Here is a 20,330-nt window from a genome sequence, read left to right as displayed (position 1 = left end):
TGATGGAACCTAGTTTGTCAGAAAACTCGAACCAGGTAGCCTAAATTCATGCCAAGTCAGAAGCAGAAGTACAACGACAACCACAAGTACAACGACAGAGAGGACACACAGTTCGAAACTTTAGATGAGATCTCACCGCAGCATTTTGATTCTCTACTCGACACAAAAGTAATTGCCAGTTCAATGGTGATGTGGTAGGAAAGTAGTAATCAAGACATGATGGAACCTAGTTTGTCAGAAAACTCGAACCAGATTCACCTAATGTAAAGACTTTCTTGTACTTCCAATTTCATCAGAGTAGGTGCTAAAATGCTAGCATAATCCAAATGAATGAAGATATAAAAAGAAGTGTGCAAATCATCACATCTGAAAAAATTGATTGCTGCATGACATGTTTCAAAATTATATTTACATATATCTTTGTTCATTTGAGTCTGTATTTTGCCAACATCATAGCCTGAGGGAGCATTCATCTTGTCATAATGACATAGGTTTTGGTAAGAGAAAAAAAGGATCCTCTCTCATGAACCCTCTTCGAACAAAAATTCAAGATCCTCTTAATGATATAGTTGCAGTCTCAATTTACTGAGTGAAGAACCCTATATCATTAGTCATCAGACAATATTTACATGTCTATTAGACAAGAATGGAACACACAGATTACCATGTTTATGTCTGTTGAACAATTGGGTCTTTTATGGCTCTTCTATGGCTCTTCTACTTCCTATGAAGTCACAAAGTTAGAACTCCCTGCTGTGCAACTATTAGCATAAAGGATAACTGGAGAGCAATTGAGGTTTCTGAAGAATGGGGCATAGTATGTAGTAGCTGAGTAGTTGATGTCAAAGTGACCTATTGTATACTTCAAGAATGGTTGCTCTATCCTGTAACCACATAAAAGAAGAAAATAATTAAGCTTAGAAACTCCTAGCTGTTTTCAATACCGCACCAGGATTACAGTCATATGCCATCCTGGAGGCTGGAGCAGACTTCTGCAAGGAGAAAAATAATAAGAATACATGGTGCATAAACAAAATAATTTTCTGTTTTGACTTAATAAACACATGCAACCAGAGATTATGAAAGCACACAGATATTGAAACAATAAAAAACAAAAAAAGGTAGAACATACCTCATTCTGCATGCTGCTCTCTGGAGGAAACCACCACACGAGATTGCCAAGGTGCATTAGAACAGGTATTATTTTGAACATGAGAGGAGTTGTTACCTGAAGCAGAAAGAGAACAGTTAAAAGAAAAATGCAAACTAAATAAATGAATAGCTCTAGTATGGGTATCAAATGGGAAAGAAGCTTACCAAACTAAGAGCTGTTGTTCCCACAAGCAAGAGATACATTTTCCCCTGATGTTAAATAAGAAAAGTTAAGAGGTATACGCAGATGAACTCATTATTGAAATAACGTGCCAGTAGGTTGAGAACATGTAAATCTCTGAAAGTGTTCACTACATGTAAGAGCATATATGTTTTACTGGTGAATAAAAGTAAAAAATTTACCGATTATATATTTTGTCTTTTCTAAGTTAGCTAGAAGGCAAAGAGAAACCGAAAGAAAAATAACAGACTAGTAATCCTCAACCAACTATGCATATTAGTCTCTAAAGATGTTCCTTTTTTTTGTACTTACCCAGAGGTTTTCCTTCCATATATACTTACTGTTCTAGGGTGCACAAATTTTCTACACAAATGAAATTGCAGGAATCAACTTTTATCCTAATCCCAGAAGCTACCACTGGCAGTAAAGATCAACATATATCAATAATACCAAAAATAACAAAACATTCAGGACTCTGCTAACTCAGAATGCATATTATTGCAAGAAAAATTAGTAAGTCTCCTGTGCAAGGATGAGAGGAGTCACCTCAACAAGATGAAGATGTGAAGATCGGCTCAAGAGAACAAATGCAAATTCTCCAATTTGAGCTAAGGATAAACCCACCTTGGGTCCAAAGAAAATGAAAGAACAGGAGAAAGTCATTACACGAACACAAAAGTAGTCTTCCCAATTAAAAGAGGCGTTACTTACAACAAGAGCTGTTCTGATATTGTACCCATATGCTTTGACTACAATTGTTACCACAATTGTCTTAATTAAGACAACCATAATAACAACTGCAAGCAGTATATCAACATGGTTCCACAAGAACTGAAAATGTATGAGCATGCCAATGCTAGCGAGGAAGAGTGCAGCAAATAGATTACGAATTGCTTCGATCTGTATGCAGAAAAGCAAAGGAATATTCTTATAATCACCACATGTAATAACTAAGAGAACGTTTATGGTGAAGGTTCTGTCTCTAATGATATTTACGCTTCACATAGTATTACTGTTACCAATAGATGAAAAGACATGCAGTAAGGAAAATGGAAAATGAATTAAGAAGACAGATCCTATCTGCATCATCATAGTGAGTCAATGTGTTAGAACTTGGAAGTCATGGATATGAACATTTACATGCAATAATGTAAGGACATTTCTCCAATATCATAGTAAAAATTAAGTTAACCTATCCACAGTTTGTCAAGCACTAACTTATTTCATCTTAATCAACCTTAAGAATCAAGAGCTAAGACCTGACAAAATACAGGGAATACGTTAGCAGAAAGTTTCATCCCAAATATACTACGAGAGAAGACAATAATTACACCAATATGTAGGAGAAAGTCTCTAACAGATGTGCAGCTTAAGGAATGAGGGCATAATCTAGAGGGAGCGGAGCATTACTTAAATATCCAGTTATGTGAAAAGATATTGTTTTAACTGTACCAATCAGTTGAATTACGTCAATGTAAGAAGACAAGCAATTAAAGCATGATTCAGTCATGAATATTTGAAGAATCTGGGCTTAAATTAAGTTCATAATTGATGTGTTAATTAAAGCAACAAGATTTCAATATCAAGATGATGTACAACTTTACAACATATTATATTTTTTTGTTCATCAGTATCTACAGAAGTTCTACATCGGTTGTCAAGCTACTTAATGCAAGACTATTTTCTGGGCTAGGAACCCATTACAAAAAGGTTATACAACACCTAGCTGGAAATAGTAATATAAGATATTACAACTGTCTTACTAGCCAAGGACATTATCCAAATAGAGCTGAATGGGAAAACAAGATTCATGTGGCTGACACCAATTAAAGGGGACATCAGGCTATGTTTCATTGTTCCTGACTTTGAGTGGCATATAATATTTCTTTTCTATATTTGCAGCATCTAATCTAGCTCATCAAATTGTTTCAGCTTCCTCTCTTCTGCACAAACTGTCGACTTAAACTTCAAATCAGAATGCAGAACAGTTCACTATAAATATTTAGGATACCTATTCTGCAAAAGAATCTAAATGTGGAATGGTTCACTACAATGATCTAGGAACAATAAGATGCAAAGAACATAGTTCCAAAAGTGCAAGAGACAACATCTTATTTACCTCAACTTTGATGTTCTCTTATGAGGTGATGTCAATATTATCTAAATAGAGACAAAGATTTCCATATAAAGCGAACAAAGTAAGAAAAATAATAGATAGAATCTCCAAGTACTGATGCAACAATAGTAAGCATAAAAGCATCAATTATGCAGAAGAAAAGCTTACTTGGTCCAGAGTATGCTCTGCGAAGTCTGTGGTGGATATCATAACTCCAGCAACAAATGACCCTAACTCAAGACTTAGTCCAAGCTTATCACTGCACTGATAAAGATTTTAAAAAAGTGGAATATTCCTTAGGAATGATGGTTGTATCTTATCTTATATCTCAGCACTAAGCTAAAGCCAAAAAATAAACGGTCTATTTTCAACAAAGATTGTTACCATAAAATAGGGATGAATTATCAATATAAACATGGAAGGGGCATCTTCAGTATATGGAAAATGTTAGGTTAGAATAACTAAAGTGTTGGTTCTTTTTCAGGTTAAGCTTGGAATAATACTGTTCCTTGAAGTCCTTGGAATGGCACAGGATTGAGGATCTCCCTTTTAAACAACAGCTTTATTCTTCATATTTGTTGCCTTCAGAGAACCTGCTCTTAATTTAGAAAGTATTCCTCCAAAGATCTAGGCTTAAATAGTGTTAATCTAATGCAAGAACAGATCTTGACGTATCAGTTTCGCTTATGATGAAACATTTCATGATAAGAGAGATGGCTAAAAGAACTTTCTTTAAAAAAGGTAAATGCTTTACTATGAGCAAACATAGAGCTTAAGTCTAAAGGCAGAAGACCAGGTCAAAACAGTTAGCAACTTAATATTCTTTTGAGGAGGGAATATAAACAATGCACTAAGCATGTACTTACCCAAGCTAGTAACAAGCAAAATGCCACAGAGGCTAACTGGTAGAGTTCATTTGTCTGAAAGGTCACAAAAAATACTCAATAAAAATGGAGGTAAATTTGAATATAAAAGCTTAAAATAGAGAATAACACATATCTAGAAGTTGCCATTTGTCACCACATATTATGTAGAGCGAATGGTATTATCAGGAAACCTAATAAGTCATCCATCATATACTTGCCAATAAATAAAATATAAATAAAAATGGAGAATGTAGAGACCATTATGTCATATACAATAAGTCAAACTGCTGCAAATTGGGTCATATACATTAAATATGAGAAAACAGAGACTAACAAACCAGAAGGATAACATAAACTTGGAGAATGTATAGACCATTATGTTTCAATTTTTTATACTTCTTGATAAATCTCAGGTCCATTCTCTTGATTATATTTATTGTCATACTAAGCAAGTTTCCGTTTGGTTTACCTAATTAGATTAGTAATATCATATAGTAGGTCACAAGCAGGACTCTGTAGATATGTGCAAAAATGTGTGACAAGTATTAACACTTCTCTAGCCATTGTTGCACCTAGAGATCATGAAAAAGCTAATCCCAACATTAAGAGAACTAAAGTGCTATACTTTATTTTCCTTGGGAATGTCAGGATGAACTCACATCAATCACGAGGTGCACTCAATGACTACAAAAGTTTTAAATCAACATAAGAACTGTAGTTTATATTTATATTATGAAGCAGCTCACAACATATTTTAGTTTGAAAAATAAAACAAGAAAATCCTTCACCACAAAACTGGTGAAGTGCATAAAATGCATCCAATTTGGTTCAAGAATACTAAGTATACAATCACAACAGGTTGTATATAATTTCTCAAAGAAGTACCTCACTGTAATTGGATATAAAGAGCAAGCACCCTATCAACTGTAATTCCATATAAGACGAGCACCTCCAAGAGGGCATTGTACTCAACCAAATAAAAAAAGAACACTAATTGTTAAGAATAACTCACTTGCGATGATAATCGCACCATAAGCTTCAAGAAGTGAGGAACAAAAAACCAAGATACAATGGATGCAGCTGTAACAAACCCAGACAGTACAACCAACCTGCATTTTCAGAAGTTCAGATCAACCAGAATATGCTATAAGGAAGTATATAATAGACACAAGCCGAAAACTTAGATTTGATGTCAGAAAAAGGAAAAAAGTACTTCAAATACAATTCTTTCCACAATATCAATATAAACCCTAATCTTTCTGAGCAACTGTATACAGATAAACGTTTTGTGACTTTTCATTATAGGCACCATTAAGTTTGAAGGAAGCAATCATAGGTATGACAACCTAATATAGCAAAAGAAACATACAACTTTCCCATTGACATTATTCCTTCCAGAACACCAGTACCACCGCCCAAAACTGGAAGCAGAGCAAAGAGTAGACCAACTGCACAATCCTGAAATTAACAGAAAAAAATGAAACAGAAATTCCAGGTTGGTTAGATCTTCACTTGTTACACTTAAGAAGCACTTGATACTTGGCAGTTGCATATACCACCAAGCAGCTTATATCCAAATTTCAAAACCATCCAGTTTTTGAGGTTATTATATTTGCGCCAATTAGCTGATGAAAAACATAACCAAATGATGGTAGCATAGGTGGTCGCAAAACTCACATGATTATTACCTGAAGAGTTTTCTAATAAGTACTCTAATGAGACATACAACATTTGATAATTATTTCTGAAAGAAGTGCAACTATGGTGCTATAAGAAAGACAACATAGCTCAAAAAATGTGGAATTATACTGTCCATCAGATAGGTGTTTAAGAGAAAATGCTTCAAAGAACAAACCTGAAGAATAAGTGTCCCAATTGTAACTTGACCATGAAGAGCATTGGTGTTACTTTTTTCAACTAAAAATTTTGAAACCTGGTAATAAGGGAGTATTGTGATATATTTAATCCAACAAAAATAGTACATGTAGCAATGTGGCAAAAGGATTAAAATTATCACCACTGCTGTAGATGACATTGACAAGAAAGAACCAACAAATATGCCCTCAGTTAATTTAGCACCACATAACTGCATGCAAGCATTCAGACTGTTAGGCACAACAAGAATTTAGACATCAAATTGGCTGACAGAGGATAACAGCATGGGAAACTAGTAAAAGAAGTCTGACGATAAGGAAGCAAGAGATGCATTAAACTCACCATGGCAGTTAGACCACAGATAAACATGAAAACAACAATCTGAATTAGACCCCCAAGAACAGCAACAGATCCAACTACTTTTAGCTAAGCAATTAAAAATATTGAGCGTGATCAGGTGAATGAATAAATGATATCATATATTTCACATGCTCAGAAGAGTCAGCATGGAGCAATCAGCAAACAACAATATAGGGGTCAGTTCAGCTTTATATGAGGTACCTTCGTCAAGGAAAACTCGAGGCCCAAAGCAAAAAGAAGAAAGACCACACCAAATTGTGCAACAGTTTCAACCTAAATACAAGCACATGTCAAATTATAGCCATCAATGTACCATTTCGGAGGCTTAAATTAAAAAAAAAAAAAAAAACATAAAACTGACTCAGAAATTTCATCTGCCATAAAAGTATGTTGAAGTACAAATCATATCCATATTTGTTACATATCTTGAAAGTTCAAACAACATGCAGTCATGAAACACTGATCTTAATTTAAAACAAGTTTCTTTGGTAGAGGTGACATGGGTTTTTAGTTAGAGGCTGCAATGGGCCATATTGTTTTAGGCTTATAGCTTTTGGCTAGGTCAGGTTATCCCCATAATCAAGGAAAGGGACATAACATCAAACACAGTAGGACCTGCCAATGAGTTAGGTAATATGCTACTTTAGATGTGACTCAAACTTAATGAACCAATGGTGTGGAACGGAAAGAACTAGTTTATATGCTAAAGAAGACAAGAAAAGGAAACCAAACAAAAGAAAAAGGAATTCCTAAAGCATAACATCCAAACTCAGTTAGTCTACCTGCACCATTTCACTGATGAAGTTCAGCCCCCCTGGTCCAATGAGAGATCCAGCAAGAAGGTACCCAACAATGACCTTGGAGAAGCCAGAAAAAGGCACAATATCAACACAAGCAAAAACCTGATCTATACAACATAGATACATACTATATAAGAAACAACCACTAAACATAGTTTCAAGTTTCAACAACTTCTTCCAAACACCGGCTAATGAATAAAATCATAAAAACAAGCAGTGTAACATGACTAAATTATCAAGAAACCAAAAATGAAGAATGACCACTCACCGGCTGCCCCAAGCAGGAAACAGTGATCCCACCAATGGTAGCGAAAACAATAATCACCACTAAGTCAGAAATCAGTCTGCAATGAGACATTGCAACATAGTAAATTTAAATAAGAAGACTCGGTTCCATCTGAATACACAACATCAAATTGTTGATTAATGCCAAATGTTAATAGAGCGAACCTTAAATCTACTTGAAGCACTGGATACTTAGTTCTGCGGTTAGACATCACAAATACATTGTCCTGTGAAAATTGATGCAAGAGAATTTTTTTCAACCAGAAAACGTGAAAATGCGAAGGAAGATGCTGAAGCTTTTGGAGACCAGTGAAGCATATGTGCTAGCTGCTGCCCCATATTCACATCAATATACCTTTCTATCTATTAAGGTTGTCATGTCATCAGCACCCTCATTTTCTAATGCAAAAACATCACTGATTTGGAACGACTTAGTTGCACTGCAAGAAAAAAGATAACTTAAATAAAAAATCTTTTATAGTGGCAATTCTACTTAATAAAGCTTTAATATATAGTATACTTCGACTCCCCCGTATCATTTTTCTTTGACTTATCATGAGTAACAATAGCCACAGTCTCCAAGACGGCCTGAAAAGCACCAAAGAATAAGCCTTTGCAGTAGCAGGTTGCTAAAATCATGAGAACAATTTGTCGAATAAAGGAAGTTATGAAAACAGAAATTTGACAATGCAATTTCCATTACAACACAGATATACAATAATAAGTAATGGCATGTGAATTTAAGATTTTCTTCACTACTTATACTTTCAGAAGATACCATGCACAATAAAATAGACTTTCTATTTAAATCAAAATATAATGATGAAAATTATTTACTACTTGCTGTATTAAGCTGAAAATAGTTTCCAGCTGAAGGTGAGTAAGCTTCATCAAAAATGCTTCTCGTATAGGAAAACATTTTAGTGGTTCTGAATACGTGTGAATGCCTTTTAGAAAAAAAACAACTTTCAAGATATGATCTTTAGAAGAAGCAATAAGCATAAGTCTAGCAGTCCCATGCATCCACTCTTATATTAATGAACTTAAAAGAAAGAGGGCTTGAAAAATTCAGTGAGCAACTAAGAATAACATATTATGGGGCATCTATTTTTCTTTCATTTTTCATTATCCAAATCTTTATTTTATGCAAACTTTTCTCACATCAGGATTTCTGTTTTGAAAAATTTCAATACGTAGATTACAAATTTCATCTTTGTAACACCCCGTCCAAAAAAACCCCTAAAGTGAGCGGACATGTCCGGCACATGCGCTGCCTTTCTTTCTTCCCCTCCCTCTCTTCTTCTCTCTTTTCTTTTCTCCCTCACCCCGCAGCCGCCACTCTCCCCATTTGGCTTCTCACCACGCTAGAACGTTGTTAGAGCTTGCCATCACCGCAGAAATGCTCGTCTGTGAGTCCTCTTCTATTTTACAAAATTAATTTTGGTTAATAAGCCCGATAGTGTCTTGTCTCCTTTTCCTTCTCATCAATTGGCCGGCGTTGGTAGCTTCCTCTCATCGTCCCCTTACTATTGGTATCCTCAATGGGTTGTTCCTCCCCTCGGTTAAGGCTATGCACAGTAGCCTCACCGGTTTCTCAATGTTTTTTTAGCCGTCATGGTCAATGTACCCCCTCTCTCTTGGGTCAGTTGCATTCCTCACATTCCGTAGGAGCCTGAGCAACCGTCTAATGGGGCTCCCATGGCTTAGTGGGTGTAATAGCAACCTCCATGGCCGTCGGCCATAGGGGAAAGTCTTTTGTCACCGCCAACCACCCTAGTCGGCCAACCTTTGGTACTCGTCAACCTCCATGTTCAGCCGATTCATTCTTCCTCTGTGTTCCCTTGGCATTTTGTTGGCATACTCCTCTCTTCACCATCGGCAACCACCTCCTTCCTCTTGGTGGGTTTACTGTCAAAAGAGAGAGAAGAGGAGCCGAGGTGTGGGCTAGCTAGGGTTCAACCCAGCTTAGCTCATACTTGGATTGGGTGTATCCCAACTTAAGTTGCTCATTGGTTAGGCTATGGCTCGGCCAAAGTTGTTGGTTGGGTTAGGCCAGCCTAACCAAACATGAGTTGGGGTGGGTAAAGTGTGGCCTAACCTAGGTTGCTAGTGGTTGGGCTGCAATCCAACCAATGTTTGCCAACCCAAGAAGCTTTTAAGGATTTGGGCCCATTCTTAGTAGATTTGTGTTGGACTCTTTAGACTTTGAGTTGGCCCAAGTAGATTAATGGCTCTCTAATTTGTTTCAAATTACTTTGATCATTTAATTTAATTACCGATATCAAACTTGAATCTTATGTATTAATCATTTTTAGAGTGTAGTCTAGTTAGCTATAATCATTGTTATAAATCAATATTAATAAATGAGCAGTAATATGAGAGTATTTCTGTGAATTTGCTTTTAATGGGGATTTAGTTCCAATTGGAGTTTGGTAATTTTATTAGACGTGCATTTACATGCAATGAAGTAGTTAATTGAGCATGGACTATTTTATTTTCTTTAACTTGACATTAATTAGTGAAATGGTAAATATGATGATAATTGTATTAATAACCTTTAATGGTGCGTCAGACCATCATAATTAATACTATACCTAACTAATAAATGTAAAAATTCTTGGATGGACCTACCCAAACCTATAGCAGATGTTAGTAGGGTTATTTAATTAATTGGCGTCAAGAATATTTTACTTATATTTTATTATTTTCATTACCGAGGACTCCGTACTATACAAGAATGATTCGTAGCGCAGTTGAAGTTGATTAACTTGGAAACAATGTCAAGTAAGTAAATCTTCCAGTCTAGGAATAGTGTAATATTAACTTTATGATTTCATAACATTTATAATTTTATATCATACATGTGCAGCTATTTAGCCACTATTTAGCATAATCATACTTATTGCATCCTAGTCATTCATGGACTATTGGTGCATTCTTTAGTATGAAAACGTCAAAACGTGTCATATGATTGATGATGTTGATCATCGCAGCACGTGCACATATCCCCACGTAATTAAGTCTTGATTAAATGGTGCCCCCTACTCATTCAGCCCGGGATTAAGGGTGAGGTGTATTATGTGATGCTTATACTATTAATAGTCCATGCCTGAGGTCGTTAGCCTGTGTGGCATTCATGCAATCATACTGTCTTATTGGAGACTAAATGATGGGTGATATAAAACTATGACTGGAAGGTAGAAGTCATAGACTTAGTGGTATCTGATGACGAATGGTTAGAACGTCCATGAACTGTATGCTCTTGATTTTGCTATGTGTGCAATGATAATGATGATGATGATAGAGGTAAGAGTGGGCTTACAACTGGGGTCCTTAGTCTAATGATCACTAAACAACCGATCATATGCAACGTCGCTAGACAGGTACGGATGACATTACCTCTAGATGTCTCTCCCTCTTCGATGTGTGAGATGATGTGCAAATGCATGTTATGATTTGGTGAATAACTCTGTAAGCATCTATGACTCTGTGTGAGCATGAGAGAATAATTGATAAATTTGAATGATACATTTTATGCGTTTCTTATTAATGCATGTGAACTACAGATATGGATATGATAGACATAATGCATGGACACATTATTATAATCAGGTTAACATATATATATTATGTGACATCCTTCTTTATACTACTTTTAGATTGTAGAGATGTATACTTTTTTTGCTTAATTCTTACCACCTTATGGTGAAAATATTTCAGATCAGTAGATGACTAAGCTCCATGGAGGAGCTGGTGAAGATTTATTTATAGCCTCTTCTATCTATGTTATTGTTGTAAACCAAGTTAAATTGATTCTAGCCCTTATATAGGCATTTATTCAGTTGAGGTGTATGGATATGTATTTGGGAGCTTATTGTGGCTTGTAGTATTTTGGATTTCTTTGGTTGTATTATTTGTGAAAATGTTGGATCTTGACTTGTATATTGTGTAATATTTACCAATAAGTAACGTGGTAATCATGTGGATTCTACTCACGTGAGGGGCGGGGGTGTTTCAATCATCACTCTCTATCCCATAACTAAGTTACTTTACGCCATTACACTTACTTGATATAGTCCATATAATGCCCATAATGTTATCTATCTAAAAAGTAAAAAAGTTTACCTAGTGTAGTCATTCTAATACTCCATTTACATCACAGTACTCGTTCTAGAAGTCGAGAAATCTTATAAATATAGCAGACTTCTCCTGGGAGCTTAGTTGCGTAGAACAACAATACAACCCATAAGAGTTGCTAAAATGTCTATCACACTAAAATGCTACATGCCTTCAATTCCATGTCTTTCTATAGTGACATAGCTGTTAATATAAGTGTTAATCAGGCACTTCAAATCTTAAAACCTTTGTAAATTGTAACTTCATTTTTCCTTTCTTGTTGTAAATCCATAAGTAGCTAAACTCTATCGTATCTCAACTCAAAGCACTTTACCTTTTTCATACTTACAGAAAATTTGTGAAGTTACATCACGAAGATGTTCAACAAGAACAACTCATAGTAAGATGGTAACCCGATTTTGCTTTCACTAATAAAAAAGCCACCTAAGAGAACATAAGGCAATTCAGCCAAGCTCACCTGGTGCCACCAAGCAAGGCAACCTAGGCATCAAGTTAGCATGGAATTTTAATGTATATATCCTTATAATGTACCTAAGGGATAACCTACCATATATATACATGCATACTTAATTCCTCAATATAGAAATACAGCATCAGAGTTTTCTATTTGATGGTATCATAGCCTTAAGTTCATCGCCAACGACGTCATGCCGAGCCGGTCGATCTCTCTGGCGATTGGAATTAACATTCATCTTCGAGCTCGGGTCATCTCCGAGGACTTCACGCAAACTTGAGTCATCTCCGAAGCTCACCTATGGAGGACTCTTCCCGTTGAGCTCTCTGCCGACTCCGCAACTCGAGGGTCAACAGAGTTTTCTGTCAAGGAGCTCTCTGATCATCTCCTCTCTTGAGCGCCACCTTCTTTGGAATATCTCCCTCTCCAACTCCACTGTCGCCGTCAACTTGGAAGGAGCACTCCAAAGAACTCTTCCTATCGAGCTCTCCATCGACTCCGCATCTCGAGGACCAACGAGAGTTTTCGTCAAGGAGCTCTCCGATCATCTTCTCTAAGGGACTTCACCGTCAACTTGGAAGGAGCTCCGACTCCGCCATCAACTTGGAAGGAGCTCTTCAATCACCCCTTTCCTTTCTGATCCGAGCAAGGTGTCCTTTTCCATCTCTACAATTTCTTTTTTCTCTAAATCAATTGGTTGAACTATCTTTCTATTGGTGGGATTTACACTTTTGATTTACTGGTAAAATTTTCTCTTCATTTGAAGTCTGATCAAGACCAAATTGCTACTTGTGAATTAATTGCACCAAGTTTGATCAAGATAAATTACTACTGTTGAATAAAATTACTGCTACTGAATTGATTGCTACTGTGCTTTCAAATGGCTCATTTTGATCTAGCTCGTGATTACCTTCCTTCCTCTGACTGCAGGCTTGTCACCGCTGTTGATTGATCATATTGGTCTACAACTGTAGAGAGTGCACTCGATAGACGTGATCTCTCTGGTCACCTCGACAAAGCTAGTCTTGTGCCCTCCAACGGCTCCAAAAAATATACTACTTGGAAGGCTCATGATTGTGTATTCAGGCATATTTGATCACCTCCATTGACAAAGCTCTTTGTTCGGATTTTATTCGATTTACTACTGCAGCCGATCTTTAGTGCCACCTTCGATCATGTTTTGTTGAGTCTAGTACCACCTTCTATCTAATTCAAACAGCTTAGCAGGGTGAATGGTCTATTCAGCAATTTTATAGTCACATGCGTGGTTTTTGGCGTGAGTTGCAGGCCTTAAAGCCTTTTGACCTTCCTTTGACTTATGAGATTTTAAAGAGCGTCGCCAAATAAAGTGAGATTTCCGGACCCGTAACTTAAGTTTAACCCCTCTCTCTCTTTCTCTTTCGATCTCTCTTCTCTCTCGGGCAGGGGGCACCCGACGAAACGACGACCAACGACGAGCGGCGATTGGCGAGCGGCGAGTAGCGATCGGCGACGAGGTCAATGGTGAGCGGCGATGCTATTAGGAGGGGTGCCGTGCGGCACCTTCGTGCCACATGCCAGTATGCCGCCGACACGACAAGTGCTGACTGGCACGCCCCGTGCTGGTCGGCACGACCATCCATGCTCATAGTGAGAGAGGCATACTTGTAGCTCAACAAAACTATATTTATGATTTAATTAGTCAGGCATCTATATCTGATGATAGGACAACTAATACATCTCTTTAGCTTCATGTGAAGCTTTATCCTACATATGGTGTGCAATTGGTAGATCCGATTAGATATTGACAACTTGTTGGTCATTTTGTGTACTTATATATCACCAGACCAGATATCTCACATGCTGTGAGTATAGTTAGTCAATTTGTGGTAGCCCCTCGATTTATTCATTATGCAGCACTACTCTGGATGTCCAGATATGTAAAGGGGGACTATTACTCGTTCTCTTTTGATGTCTGCTTATTCCTCTCATGTTCTTCGTGCTTATTCTGATGCTGATTAGGCCGGTGATCCTACCACTTTTCGTTCTACTACTGGATTTTGTAAGTTCCTTCGTGATTCTCTTATATCTTGGCGGAGCAAGAAGCAAGATATTATCTCTCTCTAAAATTGAAGTAGAATATAGTCATGTCCACTACTTTTAAGGAGATTATCCATCTTCGCCATCTATTGGGAGATATTGGCATGTCAACTTCTATGCCCACTGCTCTCTATTGTGATAATAGAAGTGCTATACAAATTGCAAGCAATTACGTATTCCATGAGAGGACAAAACACATTGAGGTAAATCGTCATTTTGCTCAATATCAGTTTCTGGCTAGCATTATTAGTCTTCCTCATATATCATCTATGGAGCAGATAGTGGATTTCTTTGCTAAATCGCATCTCACTCCACGCTATAAATATCTAGTTGGCAAACTTCTTGTGTTTGATCCACCTTGAGTTTGAGGGGCGGAGTGTATATATCCTTATATTGTACCTAAGGGTTAACCTACCTTATATATAGATGTATCTAATTAATTACTCAATATAGAAATACAACATCAAAGTTTTCAATTCATAATGGGGATAATGACATCAAATTTCAAATCCGTGTGCAAAACAAATGGGTTTCATTACACCAAAGTTTTAACTTTTAGTACTTATATATTCTTTAATTACTTTACTGCCTTGACTTCTAGATATTTGTGCGCAACATGACCCGCTTGTTGCTTTTCATGCATGGATAAACAACTGTATGATGAAAAATAATGAAACATTAATTTAGAAGTACTTGGTAGATTCTATATGAGTATATCCAACAATTATTTTGCAGCCTTCAGTGGGTGTGCTTTCTATATTACCTTAAATCCTCTCAACCCTCCACTACCCATTGAAAAGGAATGACAGAATGGAAATAACACTTTCTTCAAAGGCCAAAAAGATTGCAACAAACACTCCAACAAGTATATAAGAGAAAATCAAAACTTACCTGATGATCTGCTACACTGTCGTTGAAGCTACTTCTATCAGTACCTGACAAAGACATAAGTGTAGTTCCCATCAGCATGGAAGAGCATTCTCGGATGTTAAGGCTCATTGCCTTAGGGATAAGTACAAGACTGAGATGGAAGGGATGGCCATTAACTTGGCATTTTATGGCATGGTGTGAACTAGATATAAGTGCAAATGTCAGAGGATTAGCATTTTATTAGCCAAGATATCTCTCCACTCTCCTGGGTGCAACAATAATGGAGGGGAAGATATAGTAATGCCATCTGAAGGAAAGAACGAATCTCTCTTTCCATGGTAGTTAAAATGTAGGGGCAAAGAAGAGTTCATAAATCTTTTAAGTTCATGCGACACATCTCTGCAACTAGATTTGATGTACCATCCCATCATCTTTTACAATCTAACAGAAAAATTAAAGACCAAATCATTATATCTTATAGTTCACACACAAAAAATACTTATAGCTACATGAAGCAGATAACACTAAATGGCTTCTCTAAACAATGTTAAGCTTTGATGAACCCAGACTAAAAAAACATAACCTTTCATATTCATGAAGATAGCCTCCACTTGTTCAAGGAGGTTTTGGATTTATGAATCCTGCCTCGGACCAATAAATTTAACAGGAAAATCACTCAATGGAACCCAATTGTTCAAGTGAATATTGTAATACAATGAAATATTAACAGGAAATCCAACGGTCAAAACTTTACACTCAATCATTTGCATACCTCGTCACAGCACAACTGTTACCTCCGAGGTAACAGTTTCTTTCCTGTATTTGTTAAGGCACCTGCTGTGCACCACAAATAAAGTTCTTCCCGCTGCAAACTACTACATTAAATATACATCATCTTAATGAAAATCTCGGGAGATTCTTGCCACTGGATACCGCTATGGAATGAAAGAATCAAAGAAACAGAGGGGTTCCCTTTTCTTCTTCTTCTTCTTTTTTTTTTTCTTTTTTGACAAAAAGCATGCAGCCCTGTTTTATTGACAGAGGAGTTCTCATTATAACCTTAAATACATCAGGAACTTGCAATTCCAAGAAAACCTACGACAAGCATGCACCACTTGACTATTAACTCTAGGCCTTCCACAATTATTGGAGAATGGAGGTCTCACAAGAGAGAAATTGATAAGTAGATTCAAAAAAAGGCAAGAAAAGAATTCAATTAACGCCGATATGATTTATAACAGCCAAGGAATCACGGTTTATTGATCTACCTTCGGGGGCGTCGTTTTCCGAGAACTCCTTCTCGAGCACGCGATCGAACATGTCGGCGATGCTCCCGTCGCCGGAGCTGTTGGGCGACGATCCCGTGACGAGGTTGCCGTAAAACTTTTCCCTCGTCTCCTTGTCCGGCCTCACGCTGACGCAAACCCTAGCGAAGGGCAAGACCAGGGCGAGGCAGAGGAGGAATCCGATCGCCGCGGCCATTGAATCGAGACGCGGAGCTAAAGGCGAACAGGGGAGGAGGAGGAGGAGAAGATCTTTGAACCGGAGGAACGGATTAGGGCAAAGAAAAGGAGGAGATAGAATTGTCGTCGAAGGGAAAATTTTGAAGGCGGCGTTTGAATGAGGGAAGAGGACTCCGACGGCTTGGTCGCCATCGGTAGGTAAACCGTTGGGTCGGACTTTCGGAGATCTCTCACGGGTATATATATATGTGTGGGTCCCCCCGCATCGGCGGAGTCGAATTAAACCGTTAGGCGTTAGCAAATTTTTGTAGGAAATTTGCATTTTACCACTTATATTACTTCTTATTGCCAGACCGATTCATTTTTTAGAATTTTTTTATTTTATTATTAGACCAAATTATAGGGCATTTATGGACCCTATATTTTATTTTTTTAATACCTCAAAACACCCTGATATTAGTTTTTTTAATAGTCAATTCTCATATAGCTAGATTAATTATAAATACAAAAATAAAAGAATTTCACTATTAAGATAAAAATAAAAAGGAACCACACTATAAAGTAAAATATGAGGTACTTTTATTTTGAGATATTGAAAAGATAAAATATAGAGTATAATGATAAATATGTATATTAGAAAATATAAATGATAATAAAGTTAAAAAAATATAGAAAATAATCCTATCTAAAAAACCACTTGGTAATATGCCGAGGAGTGTTAACTCCATTGAAGTGTCATTTGTTATTGGATTCTGACTCCCCAACAGTGCAACCACAAATGACACATAGAAAAGGTAGTGGAAATAAGAATGAATGTAGACAATTAAGTACGGGAGATGGTGGGTGCTAAGTAGGTTATCACTAAGTGAAGTGATTGCAATCTAATGACCCAACTCGGATCTCTATGCGCGATCCACTGGCTCTTCCGTAGTCGTGGCTGGCACTCGACAAAACAACTATTAATGACCTGTCACTAATTAAGCGAATTGACGTTACTAATGTATCTGTGCACTAATTGTTGAATCAAAAATAATTAACCGTGTTGACACTTGTCAGTGAGATGCACGGTTGGATGCCACGCAGCTTATGATGGGGATTCCATCTCACCGTTTTTGTCTCTACGTGCATGGGATTGTAACGCATACAGTTGTGGAATCACGTGAATTTTATCTTTCCACCTTAAAACGGCAAAATGAGTCGCTTTAAAACGGCAAAATGAGTCACTTTAAAACGGTCGAAATCTTGTGACGTTCACCAGCCACTCTGGATTTCTCCGTCCAAAAAGCCTATTAATAGAAGGCCAGAACACACACACACTCTCCAGAGCCAACGCAGAGCTCAAACCCTCTCCCATCAACTTGCATCATCGACAGCTCTACTTTGATGCTCTCTTTCCTCCTCCTCTTCCTACTTTTCCTTTCCGGTGCTGCGCACGATGCATCGACGCAGAAAACCTACATCGTTGGCGTCCGGCCACCGGAGAGGACCGGCCCCACCGGCCGCGAAGATCTTGAGAACTGGTATATCTCCTTCTTTCCCCCGAGCACGGCCGCCTCCGCCAAGTCGCGGTTTATCTACACTTACAGTGACGTAATCACTGGGTTCGTCGCGAACCTCACCCACGACGAGCTAAAGCACATGGAGAAGAAGGAGGACTTCCTTGTAGCCTACGAAGATCGCCTGCTTCCTCTGTTGACCACCCACAGCCCTGACTTCCTAGGGCTGCAACCCGGAAACGGTTTCTGGGATGGCTCTGGGATGGGCAAAGGGGTCATTGTAGGCCTCCTCGATTCCGGAATCAAACCCGGACATCCTTCATTCAACGACGAGGGGATGCCTCCGCCGCCTTCCAAATGGAAGGGGACGTGTGAGTTCAACAACAGCGTTGGTTGCAACAATAAGGTCATAGGAGCGAAAACCTTCCTTCATACCACCCGCGGAGCCAAGGAAACGGAGAAGCGGCGGCCGCCGCCTATCGACGTCATCGGGCATGGGACCCACACAGCAAGCACCGCGGTGGGCAATTTTGTCAACAACGCCAACGTAATCGGCAACTGCAATGGCACCGCCGCCGGCATGGCCCCCTTCGCCCACCTCGCCGTCTACAAAGTTTGCGAGTCATATGGATGCTTCCAGTCCGACATCCTCGCCGGGATGGACGCCGCCATCCAGGACGGCGTCGATGTCATCTCTCTGTCGCTCGGCTCCATCAACCCACTCCCCTTGTACCAAGACGTCATAGCGGTTGGAGCGTACCGCGCCCTCAAGAAGGGTATTTTCGTAAGTTGCGCCGCAGGCAACTCTGGCCCGGGCAGCGTCAGTCTCAGCAACGAGGCCCCGTGGGTCCTCACCGTGGGCGCGGGCACCATGGATAGAAAGATAAGAGTGACGGTCAAACTCGGCAACGGAGAAGAGCTCCAAGGGGAGTCCGCCTTCCAGCCCACTGACTACAACTCCACCATGCTCCCTCTCGTCTACCCGGAAAGTAGCGGGCTCGCAAACTGCAACCCGAGTACTCTAGCAGACGTGAAGGGGAAGATAGTTGTGTGTAACCGAATTGGCTCGAGGACAATTATGGGCGCTGTGGTCAAGGACAAGGGCGGCGCCGCCATGATAATTGCGAATAGCGAGACCGATGGCTACACCACCCTCGCCGAAGCTCACTACCTTCCCGCAGCTCACGTAAGCTTCGCCGATGCGTCCAAGATCAAACCTTACATAACTAATTCCACATCCACGCCAACTGCCTCCATCTCTTTCCAAGGTACGATATTACAAACCTCGCCAGCTCCCACCGTTGCATCCTTCTCCTCTAGGGGTCCTTCCGTCCAAAGTCCCGGAGTTCTAAAGCCCGACGTCATCGGCCCGGGCGTGAACGTCCTCGCCGCGTGGCCGTTCCAAATCGGGCCTAATAAGAAGAGTACTAGCAATGCGGCATTTAACGTCATCTCCGGTACGTCGATGTCGACGCCACATTTGAGCGGCATCGCGGCATTGATCAAAAGCAAGCACCCGGATTGGTGTCCGGCGATGATCAGGTCGGCGATCATGACTACCTCAGACGTCGTCGACCGCGACGGGAAGCCGATCATGGATGAAAAGCTCAACCCTGCGACTTCCTTCTCCATGGGCGCGGGCCACGTCAACCCATCCAGAGCAGATGAGCCAGGGCTAGTCTATGACACCATGGGTAAACAGTACATAGCTTATCTCTGTGGACTCGGATACACGGACAAACAAATCGAGTACATAACTCAGAACAAGACAGATTGCTCGAAATCGGGGTCGATCACCGGGGCCGAGCTCAACTACCCGTCGTTCATGATCGAGCTTGAGTCCAACAGCGTCGTCACGGTGAATCGGACGGTGACGAACGTGGGAGAAGAAGGCTCCAAGTACACCGCCAAGGTCGATGTGCCCAAGGGAGCATCTGTGACTGTGTCACCTAAGACTTTAAAGTTCTCCAAGGTGAAGGAGAAGAAGAGCTATCAGGTGACAGTGAGGTGGGGTTCAAACGGGGAAACAAGTCTGGTTGAGGGGAGCTTGAAATGGGTCTCAGATAAGTATGTTGTGAGGAGTCCCATTGTAATCGTCAAGAAAGTTTAGAAATAATTACCAAGTAGCTCGTGTGTTTGCTGTTTTCGAACATTAATCAAGTTGAGCTGCTCTCTAGCAATGACGTGCTGAGCTAG

At 39.2% G+C, this 20,330-nt stretch overlaps 2 protein-coding genes across 6 annotated transcripts; one reads left to right on the top strand and one right to left on the bottom strand.

The window, feature by feature from the left end:
* Positions 1–392: 392 nt before the first annotated feature.
* Positions 393–16,849, bottom strand: LOC140764311 (K(+) efflux antiporter 5-like). Of its 5 annotated transcripts, none has more exons than XM_073102805.1 (20): positions 16,444–16,849; positions 15,197–15,240; positions 8,156–8,223; positions 7,991–8,075; positions 7,801–7,862; positions 7,619–7,694; positions 7,333–7,407; positions 6,752–6,823; positions 6,533–6,616; positions 6,333–6,401; positions 6,171–6,248; positions 5,685–5,773; positions 5,328–5,424; positions 4,316–4,369; positions 3,618–3,713; positions 2,045–2,233; positions 1,880–1,957; positions 1,318–1,362; positions 1,133–1,228; positions 393–992 (listed from the first exon to the last, which is right to left on the bottom strand). In XM_073102805.1, the coding sequence occupies exons 1-20, from the start codon at positions 16,655–16,657 to the stop codon at positions 918–920; spliced, it is 1,746 nt and encodes a 581-aa protein (XP_072958906.1). In that variant the 5' UTR covers positions 16,658–16,849; the 3' UTR covers positions 393–917. The 5 variants fall into 5 exon arrangements, with proteins under 5 accessions (XP_072958906.1, XP_072958907.1, XP_072958909.1 ...); XM_073102806.1 differs by having other exon boundaries at positions 393–884; XM_073102808.1 differs by adding an exon at positions 15,948–16,201 and having other exon boundaries at positions 393–1,228; positions 16,444–16,584.
* A 1,172-nt stretch (positions 16,850–18,021) lies between these two features.
* LOC140764468 (subtilisin-like protease) lies at positions 18,022–20,244 on the top strand. Its single transcript, XM_073103054.1, has one exon. It carries the CDS (start codon positions 18,022–18,024, stop codon positions 20,242–20,244), a length of 2,223 nt encoding a protein of 740 aa, XP_072959155.1.
* The last annotated feature ends 86 nt before the right edge of the window (positions 20,245–20,330 follow it).

This window comes from Typha angustifolia, chromosome 8 (assembly GCF_048772165.1).
Source record: "Typha angustifolia cultivar Huaian chromosome 8, ASM4877216v1, whole genome shotgun sequence".
In the NCBI taxonomy this organism is placed as follows: Eukaryota; Viridiplantae; Streptophyta; class Magnoliopsida; order Poales; family Typhaceae; genus Typha; species Typha angustifolia.
This window is presented reverse-complemented; position numbering and strand designations above follow the sequence as displayed.